General features: G+C 39.9%; 1 protein-coding gene across 1 annotated transcript in view; it reads right to left on the bottom strand.

The window, feature by feature from the left end:
- The window catches only part of LOC124799171 (synaptic vesicle glycoprotein 2B-like), a 239,455-nt gene that overhangs the window by 119,597 nt on the left and 98,119 nt on the right, over positions 1-21,739 (bottom strand). Inside the window, exon 3 of the mRNA XM_047262709.1 lies at positions 16,243-16,404. Within this exon, the coding sequence (XP_047118665.1) occupies positions 16,243-16,404 (162 nt within the window). The remainder of the gene's footprint in view (positions 1-16,242; positions 16,405-21,739) is intronic.

Raw genomic sequence — 21,739 nt, 5'->3', positions numbered from 1 at the left:
CAGGGAGGAGAAACCAAATCTCTGAGGTATGCTGACGACAGCAAGATTCTATCAGAGATGACAAGAGGTTATAAGAAGATTGTCAACAAACATAAAACAAGGATAGTGGAATGTAGTAAAATAAAATCAGGTGATCCTGAAAGAATTAGATTAGCAAATGAGACACTAAAAGAAATTGACATGTTTTACTATTTGCTCAGCAAAATACGAGGGCTATCCACAAAGTACATTACGTTTTGGAATTAAAAATAAATAAAGCATTGGAATTTTTTTTTATTATATACAGATTAAAGCCACACTTAATTACTACTTTCCTACATAGTTGCCATTTAAATTAAGGCACTTATCATAGTGATGGACGAGCTTGGAAATTCCTTCGCCGTAAAATTCGGCCGCCTGCACCTTCAACCACGTGGTTACCTCTTCTTGAAGCTGCGCTTCGTCATCAAAATGCTGCATAGCCAACCACTTCTTCATTCGTGGGAATAAGTGGAAGTCGCTCGGTGCCAGGTCGGGACTGTACGGCAGATAAGGAAACAACTCCCACTTAAAAGATTCGAGAACTTCACGAGTGGCATTTGCCGTGTGGGCCCGGGCGTTGTCGTGAATCAGCAAGATCTTTGAGCCCAACTTTCCCCTGCGCTTGTTTTGTATTGCTCTTCTGAGGTTGTGCAGAGTTTATTGTAATGCCTCTTTCCAGGAAATCCACAAAAATCATATTTCTACCTGGTTAATGATTAACCACGTGGATGAAGGCGCAGGTGGCCGAATTTTACGACGAAGGAATTTCCAAGCTCGTCCATCGCTACGATAAGTGCCTTAATTAACATGGCAACTATGTAGAAAAGTAGCATTAAGTGTGGCTTTCATCTGTATATAATAAAAAAATTTCTAATGCTTTATTTATTTTTAATTCCAAAATGTAATGTACTTTGTGGATAGCCCTCGTAACTAACAATGGTCAAAGTAGAGAGGATAAACAAAAATGCAGACTGGTAACAGCAAGAAAAGTATTTCATAAAAATAGAAATTTGTTAATACTGAGTATAAATTTACTTATTACAGAGTCTTTTCATCTACATCTACACACATATTCCAGAAGCTGCCATTAGATGCATGGCTGAGAGTCCCTTCTACCACTAGTAGCCATTCCCTTTCCTGTTCCAGTCACAAATGGAGCTAGAGAGAACCAACTGCCCATATGCTTCCATACCAGCCCTAATTTCTCTTATCTTCACTCTGCAGTGCTTATACAAAATGTACATTGGTAGCCATAGAATCATTCTGCAGTCAGCCACAAATGCTGGTTCTCTAAATTTTCTGAATAATGTTTTGAGAAAAGAACATCACCTTTCCTCAGTGGATTCCCTTTGAGTTTATGAAGACTCTACATAATACTTATGTTTTGTTCAAGCCTACTGGTAACAAATGTAGCAGCACACCTCTGATCTGAAAGAGTCAGCAGAGCTAATGCACAACAGATTACACTGATCAGCCAAAACATTATGACCTCTGCCCACCATGATGTTGGTTGCCAGCTGGTGGTAGTATTGCAGGCACATGATGCAGCAAGAGAAGTATGTAAGCAGAGCAGACACAGATGGGGGATCACCATAGCAAAGATATGGGCTGCAGGTGGGGAAATCCATCAAGAAAAGTGACTCCAGCAAAGGACACATTATTATTACACAGAGACTGTAAGCAAGTATCTCAGGAATGGCAAAGCTGGTCCAATGTTCATGTGCTACTGTCTTGAGCATTTACAGAAAGATGTAGAAGGACAGCGAAACTACCACTAGGCACTGAATGGTTGGATGTCCACGATTCTTCACAGAACTTGGGGTTCAGAGGCTTTTCTGCTCTGCAAGGTAGGATAGATGGTGATCTGTGGCATCTCTGCTGAAAGAGCACAACGCTGGTACATGCTCAAGTGTTTCAGAGCACACTGTTTGTGATGATGTTCCCTGCTTTATTTCTTCATTTGTAGTCCTTGGTGTCGACACAATAGCTGAAAAAATAGGGTGTGGGAGTGCAGTACTGTCCACTTTAAATGATGTAGCCAACAGGTGCACATTTGTGTTGCAAAATACTTTACTTTCACTATTCACAACCCCCCCCCCCCCCCCAATAATACACAGTTTTATGCCCAGTGCACAATTGTTTAACTTTCGATAAGCCTCATTAACAGGCAAACATCCACATACTGCTACAATAGTTTCCTGTTGAACATCTACGAGCAGTAAAAACCTAACCACAAAGTTCACAGTTCTTGAATAATAGAAAAGTATGTATGGAGAAGACACTGTCATTGTTTTAACACACGGGCTATTGGTGTAACATTTATTTCACTGTTAAGTTGATGGGTTGTTGTCGTTCAAACCAACACAGGTTCCTCGTCTGAAACTCGGCCATGGACAAACTGTCTCGGGACCAAAAACCAGACCCTTATATATCCTCACAATAATAGGTACTGAAACTACACATTGTTCAAAGTTAAATTTACAGAAATTACAATTATAACTTAACTCATTAAATTAACTGAATCTATCGAAAAATTGGTTATTTTTAACAGTTTATTCTCCTTCAAGTGTTAAGTCGAATTATTTGTCAAAATCATGAAATTAACAAATATAAGTATGCAAAACAATACTTTGGGCAAAACTGTTAATTACTTTGGAATTAATTAAGAGCTGGCTATGCTAACATGTTTTCGAATAGAGCCTAATAGATCCTTTAAGAATACTATTAGTTGTTACTCCAAATGTTTGAAATTAGTACAGAATTTATATTTGTTTATGAGCCAACAATAGAATTTAAGTTACAAAACAATTACTGATTTCAACCCATAACAAAAGATACTAAATAGGAATAGTCAAATTAAATTAGGAAATCAATTACTGCATAAAACTAAGCACAAAATTAGATTTGGTGTTATATTCTTTAAAACTGAGGGCCAAGCTTTCCCTTTTATGAAAATGCAGATTATACTCACGTATGTTAATTGTAATTAGTTAGAAGTGAAAATATGGATTCCAAGGAGGCAGATGACAAAACAAGAGGTGAAGTAAAAGTATCCCAACTAGCTCCTTCACATGTTCATTGTACATTGTTGAAAATGGAGCTCTGCAGCAGATCACCCATTCATGTTCACATGTTGACCCAATGGTACCATCAGTTACAATGGTATTGGGCACAGGGCCACCAGGATTCGACCATCTATCAATGTAAATGTGTCAGCTCTTGGGCTGAATCACATTACTGTTACACTAAGTCTAAGGCCTCCACAAATGGCGATGTCATCTTTCAGCACCATAATTGTGCATGTCTCAGAGCCAGAATTGTTCTACAGTGGTCTGAGGAGTGTTATAGTGACCTCATGTTGATGTCTTGGTGACCAAATTTGCCAATCCTATGCAACCCATGTGGGTCACTATTGGGTGCCATTACCATGTACGCAAATCAGTGGCCTGTTATTTGCACAATTTACATGACTTGTGCATAGGCATCTAATGCTACTTACCTCCAGAAACCTAAAAATCAACTGTTGGTTCCTTGATAAGCAGAATCAGTGATGTTTTTCACTCCAAAAATGAGCAAACAAGCTATTAAGCAGGTTGTCATAATGATTTGACTCATCAGTGTATTTTGAGTTCTTGCATATTATATGTTTGGTTAGATTCAAAGACAAGGGTCAGCACTTTCTTCTGATGACCCCTTTAATGACTTTCATGTCTTCCTTTACTCTGATATGGTGAGAAGCCCAAATGCTCAAGCAGTACTTAAGAATGGGTAATGGTATTGTTTTATAAGTGGTCTCTTGTGTAGAGAAGCTACACTTTCCTAAAATTCTTCCAATAAACTGCTGTTGACCATTTGACTGCTCTACTACCAACATTTTGTACTGGGTCTGTTTCATATCCATGTGCAACACTATGTATAGATCTTTAGTCAATGTGGCTGTGTCGAGCAGCACAACACTAATATTGCATTCCAACTTCATGGGACAGTTTTTGCTACTCATCTGCATTAACTTACATTTTTCTACATCTGGAGTAGCTACCATCCATCACACCAAATAGACATTCTGTCTAAGCCATCCTATACTGAAACGCCAAAAAACCTGGCTTAGACATACATATTCAAATACGGAGATATGTAAATAGGCACAATATGGCACTGCGGTCGGTAACGCCTATATAAGACAAGTGTCTGGTGCAGTTGTTAGATGAGTTACTGCTGCTATAATGGCAAGTTATCAAGGTTTACATGAGTCTGAATCTGCAAGTACTTGACCAACGATGACTGAAGAGAATTGTTCAATGCAACAGAAGTGCAACACTTTGGCTAACTACTGCAGATTTCAATGCTGGACCATCAACAAGTGTCAATGTCAAACCACTCAACGAAACATCATTGATGTGGGCTTTCGGAGCTGAAGGCCCACTCATGTACCCTTGATGACCGCACCACACAAAGCTTTGTGTCTCACCTGGGCCCATCAACACCGATATTGGACTGTTGATGACTGGAAACATGTTCCCTGGTTGGACGAGTCTTGTATCAAGCAGATGGATGTGTACAGGTATGGAGACAACCTCATGAATCCATGGACCCTGGATGTCAGCAGGGGACTATTCATGCTTGTGGAGGCTCTGTAATGGTGTGGGGTATATGCAGTTGGAATGATATGGGACCCCTGATACATCTAGGTACAACTCTGACAGGTGACACATACATAAGAATCCTGTCTGATCACCTGCATCCATACATGCCCATTTGCATTCCGAGGACTTCCAGCAGGACAATGTGACACCTCACATGCCCAGAATAGCTACAGAGTGGCTCCAGGAACACTCTTCTGAGTTTAAACACTTCCTCTGGCCACCAAACTCCCCAGACATGAACATTATTGAGCGTATCTGGGATGCCTTGCAATGTTTACTTCAGAAGAGATCTCCACCCCCTCATACTCTTACAGATTTATGGACAGCCCTGCAGGATTCATGGTGTCAGTTCCCTCCAGTGCTACTTCAGACATTAGTCAAGTCTATGCCACATTGTGTTGCAGTGCTTCTGTGTGCTCGCAGGGGACCTACATGATACGAGGCAGGTGTACCAGTTTCTTTGGCTCTTCAATGTGTATCCCCCTACAACACTCAATGGTGACACTTTTCCGCACGCAACACTATCATCAGCAAACAGTCACAGGTTGCTGGTCATGCTGTCACACATCCCTGGGGCAATGCTGATAATTCCCTTATCTCTGATGAATACTTGCCATCCAGGACAATGTGCTGGACTCTGTTACTTAAGAAGTCTTTAAGCAACTCACATAGATGGGTATCTATTCAGTATGCATAGACCTCCATTAACCATCCATTCAGAATTAATAAAATATATTGGCCTATTATGTTGAAGTTGGGTGGATTTTCCATTAAAACACAATGTTTCATACCCATTTTCAAGGGGAATTGTAGCATTTCTGAATGTCTGATTCACACTGAATAACTACTGACTGCAGTGAAATTCTGTTTTGTGTACTCTGATGCAGTGATGCTATGTCATATGCTTTGAATACCCAGTTGCAATTGTCCATTGTTGCTTGCTGTCATCCGCTATCGCTACCACCCCATGGTGGAAGACTTGTACACATCTTCTTCAGCACTGAGATCCATATGTCATTCAGTTTCAATCCCTCCTCCTTCCTAATGAAATTCCTGGTGTGTTTAACAATCTCTATGGCCCATCTGTATAGCTTTTCACAGTATCCACTTGTGGTTGCCAGTACTTGTGTCTTATCAAAATGAATGTGCAAAACAAGTTCTGCAACAGCTGATCTGTCAATATCTCCTCTCCTACAGTGGCCATTTGCTCTTCTAGGCCTTTTTTTACCATTTTTTTGTCAAAAACATCCTCCTCAGATGAAGGTGAAATATTGAGTTTTAATGGAAAATCCTTCCAACCATGGTATAACATCCCAGAATGTGGTATCATAGATCAATACCACCCTCACTGGCTCATCAGACACTGATAGTACTTGTGTGGGTCCCAGCAGTTCCAGTGATGCAAGCCCACTGAGTCATACCCTCAGTGGCTCTGACTATGAGCACCCTCTGCTGCCACAATATTAGATGGTGGCAGCAGCTACACGGACCAGTCTCAGTCACAGTCTTTGACAGTCTTGCAAACTCACTTGTGAAAACTAAAAACAGGGACTGAATTTCTAGTTACAACTTATCTTCAGGAGATGAAATTTTTAGTACTGCTTAATGATGCATGAAAAAGTGCATGACACTTTCTTAGCTGTAAGAACTACCAGTTCCTTCCTCAGGAAGAAGACTGTGATGGGTTGGGGAGTTTTAAAAGTGAAAGGATGCATCCTATGAGACAATGATGACCTAATTCTGGCTTAATGGCCATCAGTATTCCAGAAGGAATGGAGATTTCATTGATAGAGAAAGTAAGTGAATACAATATGAGGCTCAGGATAGGTATTCTGAGCTAACAGAACTGAAAGAAAGCTTATGTGGTCCGAGGAATTGTGCCAATGTAAATGTGCGGTGATCTTGGCACAATTGGTTTTTTGTTGTTAATATGCTTTTCAAGCAGAATGCCTTGTAGATTAGTGTGGAATGGAGGGTGTACCTTAACATGACAGATTTTCTGGCAAACAATTTTATCAGTGAGACTACAAGGCTGTTCAATAAAACACATGACACACAACTATAAGGTCTGCTAAAATTTCAACAGGAGAGAGAACAACACTTCTAGCCCCCACTGCTACTTTTGCATTGGACTGACTTCATGTTGAATACCTCTGCTTTCACATCTGAGACTTCAGTCATCAGCACTGATGACAAGTTTACATAATATTATTCACATTGGTGTAATAAGCTGCCGGGTCCTTACAAAGTCTACTTAAGAACTTTGCTCATGCTGACCAATGATGCTGACTTGCAAGTTCACTGCCACATAATGTACCCTGCTGCCACAATCACTACTCTGATATGCCAGCCCAGCAAGTTTGAAAGCCTGCTGGAAGCCATGACAGCCAGTACACAGCACTGTTATTTCTGCAGGTGCTGGTATCGCTGCTGCAGTGCTGGCTGCAGAGTCACACCTGTTTTGCCAGCCTGTCAGCACTCCCGGCCACCCTCAAAGCTAGTGGCACAGCAGCTCAGTCTTCAGCCATAATTCTGCTATGCTCTTGTACTGTTGTCACTACTCTTCATTTTCTTGGTCACAAGATTCGCTACGTCATAGGTTCTCTCTCTTGGATTGTTCATTAGGCTCATTAGTCTGTCATCCTGTCTGTATCGTCTAACTTCCTATTGCATTGTCTTCCTGTTTACTCTTGGCAGCCTGCTGTTGGTGGCCTCAACTGGTTGGCTAGTTTCTGCAAGTTCTCGAGTCATTCACAGCCTCGTCAGATTCCGGTCACAATAACTGGCAACAAGGTAAAAGGCTAGCAGAATCCCACAGTTGGAAAGCTTGTGTAAGTCACAGGGATGCCACAGCAACAGCTACTGTTGGAGCAGCAACTGCAACAGCAGTTGCAACAACAGCAACAATAAACTGAATTGATCCATCAGGAAATTCACCCTTTGAAGAATCAACTGGAGATTTAGAATACCCAACCCATACAGGCAGTGGTCACTTCCCAGGTGGAGAGCCACTCACTGACATTTGTGTCTTTTAACAATAGCAAAGAGGACTGGGACATGTATTGGCAGCAGCTGAAACAGCACTTTACTGCCTTTTGTGTCTCTGATAATGCTAATCAGCAGTCACTCTTCCTTTCTGGTGATATTTTTCTTACTGAAGAAGTTGGCTCCCCTCCCATATCCAGCTGCACTCACTTTCAAGGAGATGTGCTTGTTGCTTTTGAATTATTATTCAGAGCAGTTCCACGTGGTAGAGTCCGACCTCGAGTTCCATCAGTACCACAAGCAACCTGGTCAGTCCTATCACTTGTGGGTGACTGACTTGCAACGTCTTAGCTGCCATTGCAATTTCACTTGTGTGAACCAAGCTTCCAAACCATCATATGCTGACTCCTTGATTTGAGACATTGTGGTCCAATTGGAAGTACACACTGTCACTCTCAAGGTGAAGAATCTTACCTTGGATGGTATTTTGAAAACTGAGCATTCTTTTGAAATTGTGCAGGTACCAAATAAACTCCTCATGGCTTGGCCACAAGTAGTAGCACTTCAGACACAACATGATAGTGGGACTGTTGTAACCAGTGTTCCAGATAGTGGCATTGTGATTCATCAATTTCTGATGTGCCATTGGCCTCTCAACAGCCAGTCACACTCCATCAATGTGGGCATTGTGTCTTCCATCATGTCCAGACTGCTTCATGTCATAACCACAAGCAGATTGTATGAATTGCTGGGAGAACGACACTCATTGTGGCAAAGGTGGACATCTCCAAACCGTCTGTTGTAAACTGTAGGGACCACTGGACTGCATTACCCATCTGCATCAAGGGACAGTGCACGAGCATCACGTGATTATTCACCAGGATGATCCTTCCACTGTTACAGTATTTAAACACCCTCACAATTGTGGCAGGGACATCCATTTCCAGGTGGACACAAAGAGCTATTATTTCCTTGGCCAACCTCCAAATGTATGCTCATTATCCTACATTTTTCTCACCCTGCCGTACATTGGTTGTATATAGTGACAGTTAGATTCTTCTCTGGGATAAATTTACAGTTACAACTGCCTACAAAATATTCGCACAGTTGCTAATGCTGTTTATTCTTAATAGTCATACATCTGACTAACGTAGACCATCTAGATTCCTTCTCACTGTTTGTATTTTCCATCTCTGATGAGGTTCAGATAGCATCTGACATGATTGCAGGAACTCAATTAACTTTGTGCCACCTTCGTGCCTATATTCCAACCTGGTGCCACAGATTTCCAGGCTTATACCTCCTTACGTCCAGACACAGTGCCCCGTTTCTACCGGGCATGACTCGTCTGCTGTTAAGCAGAAACTCAATTGCCTCCACGAAACTGGTGTGACTGAATCTCTTAAAACCAGTGCCATGGTATAAATGGAAACTTAGCCCAAACAATATCCAGAGGACCTCCTCAAGTAGCTCCTCAGAAGTGAATATTTTTCTAAGATTGACCTTGCCGGTGCATGTTTACAGATGCCACTGAGTGAGAGGTTACAACACATCATCATTATTACCATCTGCTTTGGCTTATACAGTTATAAGCACTTGCTCTTTGGGATCTCTTTCCCTCCATCAATCTTCCGGATGTACCTGAAACAGTTAACCATGTTAATTCCTGCTTGCACAATATATCTCAAAGACTTAATTGTCATGGGCACCACATGTCAGGACCATGAATGCAACCTTTGCATCTTATTTACTATGTTTTAGGACCCATGGTTCAAGTGCTTTTTACACCAATGCCAGTTTTTTTCTGGAGCACATGGAGTGCACCAGACTTGCTCAACAAATAAGGGATCCAGTTCCCTGACCACAGTGTAGCAGCTATTGACTCTCTACCCAACCCCCAAAACTTAAAGGGGCTACAGGCTTTCTTGGGAAAGGTGAATTATTATTTAAATGTTGTTCCACAAGAGGACAAGAAAACGATTCATTACAGGAGGACGACTGCCTGCGAGCGTGTTTTCACACAGCTGTAGCATCTGCTGCACTCCATGCCCTGCCTTATGGCCTTCTCCCCCTCATGTCCTCTGGTTTTCACCATAGATGCCTCTCCCTATGGCAATTGGTGCCATGCTGGCAAAGAGAGACAGTGGCAGTCCTGATAAACCAGTTGCATATGCATCAAAGTTGCTGATACCTGTTTAAAAAATTACTCAGAGATAGAAAAAGAAGATTTGGTGACTGCCTTTGCAATAAATAAGTTCCATGTTTACTTATTTGGGACCAAGTTTACACTCACTACAGATTGAAAACGATGGTAGAAGTTTTGGAGCCACGATCTCGACTTCCAGAGGATACAACACAATGGCCACAGCACTGTGTACTTAACCTCAGCTCCTACAAGCATATCATTAAATACAAGTTGATATCCCCATGAAAATGTGGATGCTCTCTCTTGGCCACCCACAGAACCAGACACAACCTTTGACCAACAAGAAATCTCAAGTTTTCACGTAGTCATGAAAGTGGAATGGCAATGCATCTCGGACACTTTCCCATTACTGATGCTCATATCACTACAGACACTTGCTGTGAGCCTGTCTTATGGTGCATTGTACACTATGTGCTACATGGGTGGCTCACATATTTTCAAAGAACGACAATCCAGAGCTCTGCGCCTGGGATTGCTCTCCCACCATTTGTCAGTTATCACCGATATTCTCCTGCTTGACCTGGAGGCAGATACTGACTGAGCTGTCATCCTGACTATCCTGCACCCTCAAGTTTTGCAACTTTTCCACTACAGACATTGTGTGTATCACAGATGAAATCCCTCATGAGGTTACAGGGCTTAGTGAGGACATGGAGGCCATGGTGCCAGCTGTTCCAATTGTACCAGGCACCAGGTTGCTCTGCCCCAGTCCTTCACCCTTCGTGCAGTCCTCCATTGCCTCTGGTACTGCATTCATCTGGACTGTGATCACCCCTTTCTGGGCTCTATGTGCCCCATTGTCATGATGCTTACTCTTGCAACCCACATTACAGCTAGCATGGCACCCGTCACAACTGATACAATCTCGTTCAGATTCTAGCCGTCGAAGGGCTTCCCCTATTTGTCATGTTGTACAATGGGCCCTAATTCATGGTGACAGCCTTTGAACAATTTTCACCTCAAACAATGTCAAACGTCTGTTTAATACAGCATTTCACTCACCCTCCTCTGGTGAAGTATAGCATATGGTGCAAATGTTTAAACAATGAATGTTAAAATAAGTGGCAGCTACCACCACCAAAACAGCTGCATTCACAATGTTCCCGAGCATATACAGGACTGCCCCTGTCCATGACCATAGCCTGGCAGAGCTCCTCCATGGGTGTGGCCATACCTCAGTGCACTGTCAGATGCCCCAGGTTCTTCCCACCAGCTGCTGGGCTTCAGAGCTGTGACACCATTCGTGCCACAAGTCCACCTTCCTGAGCATCATCCAGGGTGCTTCCAAAACTGCTACACCAGCAGCTGCTGGTGTTCACTGCAGCAGCATGGTGGTCACGGTGCTGTGCCTATCTCGTCAGCCTGTCAGCACTTTCGGGTACCCTTTAAAGCTAGTTTTACAGTGGCTCAGTGCTCAGTCACTGTGCTCTTGTTTCTTTGTCATGACACATTGTCATCATGGTCACAGGATTCACTACACTTGGGGTTTTCACTCTCAGACTGCTCGTCAAACTTGTTATTCTGCCATGCCATCTCTGTTGTTTATTGTTCTGTTGTACTGTCCTCCTGTTTACTATTGGTGTGTACTGTTGATGGCCTCGTCTGGTTGACCAATTTCTGTGGGTTCTCAAGTTGTTCCCAATGTTGACCGATTTCAGTCACAGTAACTCCCTATCAACAATAAATGAACTGTATTTATGCAGATGATTAGTCTACTAATGTTATGATCTTGTCTCACAGTCATAACAATTGCAAATCTAGAGAAAGTAACCCTGTGATCAACTCAATGGGCAATTATTTTATTAAGCAGAAACTTACTGGCATACAGTTTCCTTAGTAGTAGTAGTAGTAGTAGTAGTAGGTATTCTGCGTCACGGCAGGTCTTGTCATGGGTTAAGCCTTTTCCACCTTTGTCTGTCCGTAGCCAGTCTTTTCATTTCTGAATATTTGTCTCCTTGGATATTGCCCAGCATTTGATATCTTCTTTTTCCTCTTCCTCTTTTTCCCTCCACCATTCCTTCTATTCCTTCCTTCAATGAACAGTCCCTCCTGAAACAATGTCCAATCCAGTTCTGTTTTATCTTTATAATGACTTTCAGAATGTTTCTTTCTTCTCCAACTCTTCTTAATATTTCTTTATTCCTTACTCAGTCTCCCCATTTCAATTTTTCCATTCTTCTCCATATCCACATATCTAGTGCCTCCAATCTTCATTCATCTTCCTTCCTCAATGTCCTTCTTAATACGTCTTCATTCCGTACTCGGTCTCCCCATTTCAATTTTTCCATTCTTCTCCATATCCACATCTCTAGTGCCTCCAATCTTCTTTCATCTTCCTTCCTCAATGCCCAGGTCTCTGCATCATACAGTGCAACACTCCAGATGTAACACTTGGAAAGCCTTTTCCTCAGATCTTTTTTTTTTAGTGGTCTGCAAAGTAATTTCTGTTTCCTCTTGAATCCTTCTTTTGCCATTGCAATTCTTTTCCTTAATTTCTGTTGAGCAATACATATCATCCATTATTACACTTCCCAAGTAATTGAAGTTATTCACTTGCTCTATTTCCTCTCCCCCTATTTTCATATGGCTTTTTCTCCCCTTTTCTCCAATTACCATGCTTTTTGTTTTCTTCTTGTTAATCTTCATTCCATATTCTTCTAATTTTGTGTTTCGATCATCTAACATTTGTTCCACCTCTCTTGCACTCTCTGTCTTCACAACCATGTCGTCTGCAAATCTTATACACTCCACTCTCCAATCCCCTACACAAACTCCTCTCCTTCCATCAAAACTTTCATTAATAATTTCCTCCAGATACATATTGAACAGTGTTGGTGATAAACAACCGCCTTGTCTTACATCTCTTCCCAGTTCAATTTCTTCACTCATCACACCTCCTATTCTTACTCTTGCTCTCTGGTTCAAATATAAATTTCTGATTAGCCACCTATCCCTCCAGTCAACTTCATGTTTCCTTAGGATTTCCATCAATTTGTCCCACCTGACACAGCCAAAAGCCTTCTCAAGATCAATGAACACAACATACACCTTCCTTTTCTTCTCCATGTACCTCTCTATTATCATTCTCAGTAGCCCATTGGTGTCTCTAGTTCCCACTCCTTGCCTGAAACCAAATTGTTCATCGCCTATTACGCAATTCAACTTTCCATATAGCCTTCTTCTGAGCATCCTCAGCAAGACCTCGGCTGCATGTGATATAAGGCTCACTGTTCTATGTTCCTCACACTTTTTGCTGTCCTTTTTCTTTTCTATAGGTATTAAGATACTTGTTATAAAACCTTTGGCCATCTTCCTGTCATGAATATTTGATTACACAATTCAATCAACTCCCTTTTCCCTTCTTTCTCCAATGACTTTAACAATTCCACAGGAATCTCATCAATTCCCTTCGCTCCATTTTTCATCTCCTTCATAGATGTTTCAATCTCACTAGTTAGTATTGTATTTCCTTTGTCATCATCTGCAACTTTATCTTCTTCTTCTATCCCAAGCTCTTCTTCACTTGGTTGGCTGTCTGCAGCATATAGCCATTCTATATATTCTTCGCATCTTCTCATTATTTCTTGGGGTTCACTCACCATTTTACCATCTCCTGCCTCTACTTTCTTTAGTCCATTGTTGTTTCTCTTTTCCCTGAATGTCAAATACATTTGCTTGTTTGTACATCAAATCATATTTTCCTTCTTTCTCTAATTTCTCTGTCTTGTCACACTTTTCTGTCAGTCATTTCTCCTTTGCTTTTTCTTTCTCCCTTCTTAATTCATTATATAACCTCCTGTAGTTGTGCTTCCCTTCTTCTGTGTTTGCAGTTTTCCATATCCTGCAGTCACCCATCTTGGTTATCATATCTGGTGTTACCCATTCTTTCTTTACTTTTTTCCTCTCCTTGACTCCAAGCATTTCCTTAGCTACCTTTTTGGTCTCGTTTTTAAAATGATCCCATCTTCCTTCAGTGCATTTCTTTTCCTGTCCTTGTATCATGATATAACAATATGCATTCTCTAATTTTTCGCAATTGCCTTTGTCTTCCAGTTCCTCAAAGTTAATGTGCTCTCTCTTCTGTCCTCAAATATAGTCTTATTAGATATGTTTGAAATAGTACGTCTCATATTGTGGTGTTTTGAAATGCTCTCTCTTCTACATATACTTGTACATCATACTCCACAAACTGCCTAACAGTGTGTTGAGGAGAATACTTCTGGTATTACCGACTGATCCCCTCTACTGTTCCACTTTTGAAAGGTGTGTGGGAAGAATGATTGTTCATGAGTCCCTGTATTAGCTATAATTTCTTGAATTTTCTTGTCATTAACATTTCACAAGATATGTGTGGGAGGAAGTAATATATTGTCCAACTGTTCCCTAAAAGTGCTCTCTCAAAATGTAAGTAGTAAAACTTCTCAATGATGTACAATGCTTTTCTTGTAGCATCTGCCACTGGAGTTTGTTGAGCATCTCTGTAACACACTTGCACCAATTAAACGATCCCATGATGAAACGCACTGCTTTTCAATGGATCTTCTCTATCTTTTCTATCAGTGCTACCTGGTAAGGATCCCAGAATGATAAACAATACTCAAGATTCAGTAAACAAAGTGCCTTGAAGCCAGTTCCTTCATGAATGAATTACATTTCCTTAAGATTCCTTCTATGAATCTCAGTGTGGTATCTGCTTTTCCTAGTACTAATTGTTTTATGTGGTCAAGCCATGTAAGGTTACACTGGATAGTTACTCCTAGATATTTAATGGTAAGATGTTGTTTCCAGCAATTTGTCATCAATAGTGTAGTTGTAAAGAATGGATTTCTTTTCCTATGTATGTACAATATGTTTTATTTATTTATGCTCAGGGTCAACTGCCAGAGTCTGCACCATTCATGAGTCCTCTGCAGTTCATTGTGCAAATCAGTACTGTCTTGTGACATTTTTACTTTCTTGTAGACAACTATATGATTTTCAAAAACGTCTTATAGAGCTGCTAATGCTTTCTGCTATATCATTTATATGCTTTGTAAACAATAATGGTCCTATCGCACTTCCTTGGAATGTTCCAGAAATTACCTTTAAACCTGTTGATTTTGTTCTATTAAGAGTGACTTGTTGAGTTCTATCTGTAAGGAAGTCTTGAATCCAGTCACAAACCAGGTCTTCTAGTTAGTAAACTCATATTTTTTTCCCTAAACAGCAGTGTGGGATGCTGTCCTACTCCTTCTTGAAGTCCAGGAACATAGGCTTGACCTGAGCATCATAGTCTGCAGCAATACAGATCTCATGGAGGCACGGAGCGAGTTGCATTTTGCAAGATCTCTGTCTACAGAATCCATGTTGATTTTTATAGAGGAGATTTTTGTTCTCCAAAAATTCGTAATTCTTGAACATAAAACATATTCCATAATCCTTCAACGACATAGGTCTATAATTGTCTGCATGTGTGCTACAGGTCTTCTTGAAAATGAGATGGCCTGCACTTTTTTTCAGTACTAGGTACCCTTCATTTCTTCAGTGATCTATGATAAACTGGTGCTAGAAGGGGAGCAAGTTCTTCTGCATAATCTTTGTAGAATCTTATAGGTCTATCAGCTGGTCCTTTCCACTACTAAGTGACTGCAGTTACTTTTCTATTCTGTTGCTGACTAACTCAATATCTGTCATTTTGACATTCATGCTGTAATTGGAAAGAGGGACTCTATTATGATCTTCTGCAGTGAAACAATTTCAGAAGACCAAATTCAATATTTTGGTTTTCTCTCTGTCATCTTCAGTTTCTGTGCCAGTATGGTCATTGAGTGAATGAATAGAGAATTTCAAACTGCTTGCTGATTTTAAGTAAGACCAAAACCTCATGCAGATGATTTGAAAAATTTTACTTTCAAAGTCATTGAATGAGAAATGTCACTGTGAACTAAGCCAAAAATCAGTTATTTCGATGGAATGAAAGAAGTGATAATGCAGATGCTTTTGATTCCTGCAGCTAATGTAACATATGTGGTTTCTACAGTTTATTTAAATGCAACTCTAACATTCAGATGCAAAATACACATATTGACATATTCATTGATTAATATTTATTTTGTGTATCTCATATTTGCTCAGTAAATAGCTTCATGATTAGCTAATCAAAATTAAGCATAATTACTTTAAAAAAATACAAATTTCTTTCAGAATCTACAAGTAATATACATTTTTGTTTTTGATAAATTCTTAATATTTATGATGATTTACATGCCCTGGCTGTTCAGTGATTTTTTACTTTAAAATCAGTTACTCTCAGTTTGCTCTGTAGTCACAAAACCATGTCATTATAATAACTGTAAGAAATAATTTAAATTTCAGTCTATTTACATAAATCAGTGACTGACTGCTCACCTGCATACATGATAGAGTTGAGTAAGCCTTTGTCAGATGGCTGCATTTGTAGGTCACACTGAGCTGCTGGTAGCAGGTATGACATTGACGAAGAACTGAACTGGTTTGCAAGGGAGCATACCACAGATATAAAAAATAATAGATAGTTGTACATCCCAAAACCTAAAAAAGAGAACAGATTCAGAAAATTGAAATTACTTTTGTTATTATGACTTATATATTTTGTTTATTAAAGAAAGTGTGCATGCTATTTCTATAATAATACTGAAAACTTCTAATCCACGGTAATTTTCTGATCTTTTTTTGGTTGTCTAAGCACCATCTGTCATTCATCTGCAATTGAGCAACGGCGATCTCATTTTTTGCCTGTAATAAAGTAATATGATGATAAGATTGTCAGATTGTCAATTTTATGGCACTTTTAGATCTCCCTTATTGACAATGATTTTGTTTTACCTTTCAAAAGAATGCATCATGTTTACCCTACAAAAGTTTTTCTACAATGTTACTTTTTACAAGCCTACATCGTTGAATGTTTTGTTTTGTTGTCAAATCTAGAATGTGGAAACCTTCCTTGCAGTGTCTGTTCTATTTGCTTGTTATTGTTCAATAGATTCTGATACTTCAGATTTTCATCTAACTTTTGTAACTACTATTCCACTGTTCCACTGCTTTGCAGATGAGCTAAGTCTACTGTTGTTTTAGAAGCATTTCTCTCCCTGTTTTCTTTCAAGCTGCCTAAGATTAAAAAATGATTGTTAGTTTTTCATTATCATGCCTGTAGACCAGGCTTTAATTCCGAGTGAAGTTTGGAAGCAAGCGACCTCCGGCTGATGGGACACGATGCGGAAACACACCATAATAATGAAGTGCACTGTTATGAGGTGTTTTCCCATGGACCACCATTTAGTTTGGTGGTGCTTTGCACTTCTGAGCCTCATCTGAAGTATACTACCACCATACCACCTTCCGTAAATGCTTGACATGCCCGCTACAATATGCATTTTGGTGGAAATCATTGCTAAGTGAAGCACCCGAGTTATATAAAATACTCAATAGAGAAGAGTTGAATGTGCCCCTGAAGTTGAGAAGAAGTGTGCTACCCTCTCACTGTAGAGCGGTAAGCAAGATAGAGAGTTCACCCAAATGAACACAAGTTTCATTATTATTCACCCTACTTCTTACGAAGTAATTTATTGATGAAATGAGGATGTTACAAGGGAGAACAGAAATTGACACTGCTACCACTTGGATACAGTGCCCTGCTGCGTGTTTAGGAAATGAGAGACACCCATTTGTTTATTCAAACAAACACCCATGATGTTACAAGATTGCAGCTCCCACTGAAATAAGCACTAATTTGTTGATGTTTAGCACCCATAATGTGACGTCATTGCCCAAGTGCACTAACATGTTATTTTGTTGATAATTTAGCTGGCAAGAGACTTCCACCCAAATGAATATAAAGTTTCATTGTACAATGTCGCAGTAGTTCGCACACCCCTTTTTTTTCCGTAGGTCACCTTGTTATTTCAGAGATTTTGGGAATTTCATAGTAGTTAACCACCATGAGACATAATCACCCTATGTCTTTCTCGCCCATGCATTGCACTGAGTTACTACCATTGCTCTGACTCTCTCGTCTACCTGAACTTGTCCCCAGAAATACCCAATTCCTTATCCTTTAACATGAGTACCCTTTTGGTTCACCGCGAGTATGCCACTCGGCATAAATGGCCAATATGTCAGGCTACCCTGGTGTTGCGATCGTGGACGGCTGTCCACGATTTTACCCAGAACAAATCCCGTGTTAAATACAACATGATTTTTACCATTGGCCAAATCCCTTTTCTTCCTAAGCCCCAACATCCAGTACTAAAGCTTCTGATTCAGCAAATCACTTATGAAACCACTAAATTCCACTGGTACATGCCGCCAGCTGTGCCACATGGTGATAGTGCCACTGCCACTTCCCCTTCACCCCTCTTGCCATTCCTCGTCCCTCGCGCTTACCTCTCTGCTCTTTCCCCTCCCGCAAGATGTGTGTACCGCCACAGATAATACCCCCTCCATCACCATGCTAGAGAGAATGGCCATTAAAGTTTGTCGACATCATACTTCCCTGCCACACAAGCCACGTTCTCTTCTCCTGTCAGTCAAAGTTTGCTTACAAACAGTGCGTGCACTTGTATCACACAGAATCACATTCTAGATGTCAAACTTTTTGTATTTTGTGCACTGATTAAAAACTCACTGCATTCTTTCCCTTTCTGTATATGAAGTTTTATGAGTAGGGCGAGAATATTGTTAGTTGTTTTGTCACTGTGGACACACTTTTTAATTACCTTTTCTAGAGTTTTGCCTGTGTGTTCTCCATGCCTATAACTCTGTTTTACAAGCTTATTTTATGCCATATGACAGTCCCCTGATTTCATCCTTAATTCCAGTGTTTTGCCAGTATGTTGTAGTCCATGGAACTTTATATAACTATTACCTGTAACTAATACATGGAGGATGTACTAAGATTTTACATTTTTTATCACTCTTCTTTAAATGTACTTAACCCAGTTGTAACCCAAACTAGGTGTTAATGTTCTGCAGTAAGTCAATTTATTATGTTTCTTTTTACCCAAATATTTTGATTACCATAGAATTAAGTATTTTGTTATAAAAGCAGATTTTTCCCTCAAAATAACAGAAACCATGATAGTTCATTCCCATTTTGTGAATCATTATGCCCTCATTTTAACTTCATTTGTCTTAGGACTTGATTACGTGGACAGTGATGATTTCAACTATTACTGGAGATATTGTATTGTAATTTGAACCAGTTAATATTTTACTATTTTCATAACTCATGAAAATTGATAAACTTGACTACATGTCAGTATCCCCCCCTCCCAAAATGAAAAAATGAAAACAATTGTAACACACCCTTCCCATAGCTTTAAGGCCCCTACTAAGGCAAACCGTCTTTCCTGGGAGTGGCTGACACCGTTTTGTAAACAATGTTTGCCACCACTTCTCTGGAAGGGGAAAGAATGTACAGTATGGCAGCCATTCGAGGAATATTTTAGGGAATTAGTTTAAAAAATTTATTTCATAGGCCCAGTGGAATCTTTACAAGTTTTCTCCCAGAGTAGTTCACTCCGTGTCTACGTGACACACGTTGCTTGCCTTTCAAAACCGAGGTGGTTCTGTCCAGTTAAAACTGCTGACAGGAGACACCCTGAGCCCTCTGCTGAAACTGCTAGTGAATTCACACCATTGGTTTTAGCCAATAGCATGCGTGGGATACTGATCACATGTGTGGACACTGGAGGGTTTTGCATTGGAGAACACACTTGCTTCTCTCTCTTGTAATCCAGACCTCAAGCAGAACAGATGTCTTTTTGGAAGGCAGAGCCGGCCACCAATGTAAGTCAACATGAACCGCTTCCCTTTCTGTTACCCATTTCATTTAATTGTTCGACCTCCTAGACTGGCCTAAACCTGCTAACTTCCGACCCTAGGCACGCGTTTTGTACTCCATATATTGAAATATATCCTCTTTATTGTACTTAATTTCCTGTTTTGTCATTTAACAGCAGCCCTGGATGCCCACTATCAAATCCTGACCGCCACAAGGCATATTTAACAACCTTCTTCCCCCTTCCTTGCCATTTTATACATTAACATTGGTGTCAGAAGTTTCCCTCCCCATCCCCAAACCACATACTCCTTTTACATTTGGTGACCAGAAATAGGACATTAACATCCGTATAACTTTACAATGGTTGCAGAAGTCCCTTGTAAACTTCCCCTAACTTTACAATATGTACATTAGTTATTGGGCACAATATTTAAAATTACATAAAACCAATAAAAGTAAAGTATAGTAAAGAGATAAGTGACATGGGACTTATTTTGTATTACACACAACTGATTGAAGGTATTTTTGTGTGAAATTAATTTTTATTTCATTTTATGTCACTGTTATTGGGGCTGAAGTGTTCCCTGTGTAGAGAAATCAAACTGACAATACCACTTTGTTCATAATTTCTGACGAATTTTTCCTAGCCCTGTTTTAATATCAGGCAGCAGAAACAATTTCATGAGAATTGGTTGAGAGTTTCTCACACTCCTATGAATGTAATCATCTCAAAGTTTCATAATTCATATTGATCTGCCATGCAGTGAATATTTATTTAACTGCTGTGAGAAACCTTGCCCCAATCTATAACTGTCAAACACCTAGGAGCCTAACACAAATTTCACTGTGTTCACAATAGTAGAAAATCTGAATTAGTTTGTGGTCAGAGTGTTAAAATGAACCAAAAGGAGTAACAAAATAAATAAATAATTCAACTTACAGGAAACATGCCATTTTTGTAGATCAGCTAAGTTGACTATGTTCACATGCCTGATGTAAATTGCGACAGGGAAGATGATAACCAAAGACTTAAACACAGCTCTTACACAAAATTACACCAATGCTAATTGTAGAATGAATTCCATTTCTATGATGATACTACAGCTTGTGCAGGAATGAACCTGATTTAGCTGGCCAAAGAGACATTGTCAGCGCCCACCAACAGTGATTATGGCCCAAACACTATTAGTTTCTTGCATGCTTCCATGAGTTGTTCAGTGAGATTCCCTCAATGGAACAGTACTTAAGCTACAGCAATCAAGCTTTCAAGCAAGGAAGGAAGATTGGGATTTAACACCACAGTGAGATTGAGGTAATTGAAGAAAGATCATTAATACAGTCAGAAAAAGGGAAACAGCTAAAGCCTCATCAACATTCAGCTGAAATGATGTATATATAAAAGAATAGAAAAACAGAATGGGGATGCCTGGCCAAAAATTTGAACCCTCCTTCTCCAAAATATGAACTCAGTGGTTTAGCTGTGTTCCTTGAAATAGGCAGGGTGAAATCCTCAGGTAATATTACAAAACTCAGAAAAAATTATGATATTACTATGAGTAAGTTGGTCAGTCTATTGTGGCACTAGAAGCAAGGAAGCAATTAAATACAACACAGGACTATCAAGCAAACAATACTAGGAAAGTGATAGAATGTGCTTAATTAAACATTGTGTGCTTGTGAATTAATACTGAAAAGCAGATCACTTTTAATTGTAACTGTATAAAGATCCCCACAGGAAATGTTGACCTGTTAATGATGAATACACTTTACTTATTATGCTATATGTCAGACAGTAGCAAACAATTAATAGTCTATGGCGATTATAATATGGATTTTCAAAGTGATTCTGATGAGAAAAATGATCTGAAAACCTTATTTCGATCCTACAATTTGTTCTCAATAATTAACTTTTGAGCATGATTTGATTAAGACGGTGTGACTGTAATTAATAATTATTCCTTGATGAAGCTCAAAGCAAGAAAATAATTGCATATCCAGTAACAAATACCCTCTCAGATCATTTTGCATAGTTAGTTAGGATAAATAAGAGAGTGCCTTACAGTATAGATACTCCTAAGTGGAAGT

The sequence above is a fragment of the Schistocerca piceifrons genome, chromosome 5 (genome assembly GCF_021461385.2).
Source record: "Schistocerca piceifrons isolate TAMUIC-IGC-003096 chromosome 5, iqSchPice1.1, whole genome shotgun sequence".
Taxonomy (NCBI): Eukaryota; Metazoa; Arthropoda; class Insecta; order Orthoptera; family Acrididae; genus Schistocerca; species Schistocerca piceifrons.
The sequence above is the reverse complement of the archived record's forward strand: the minus strand, read 5'-3'. Positions and strand labels throughout refer to the sequence as shown.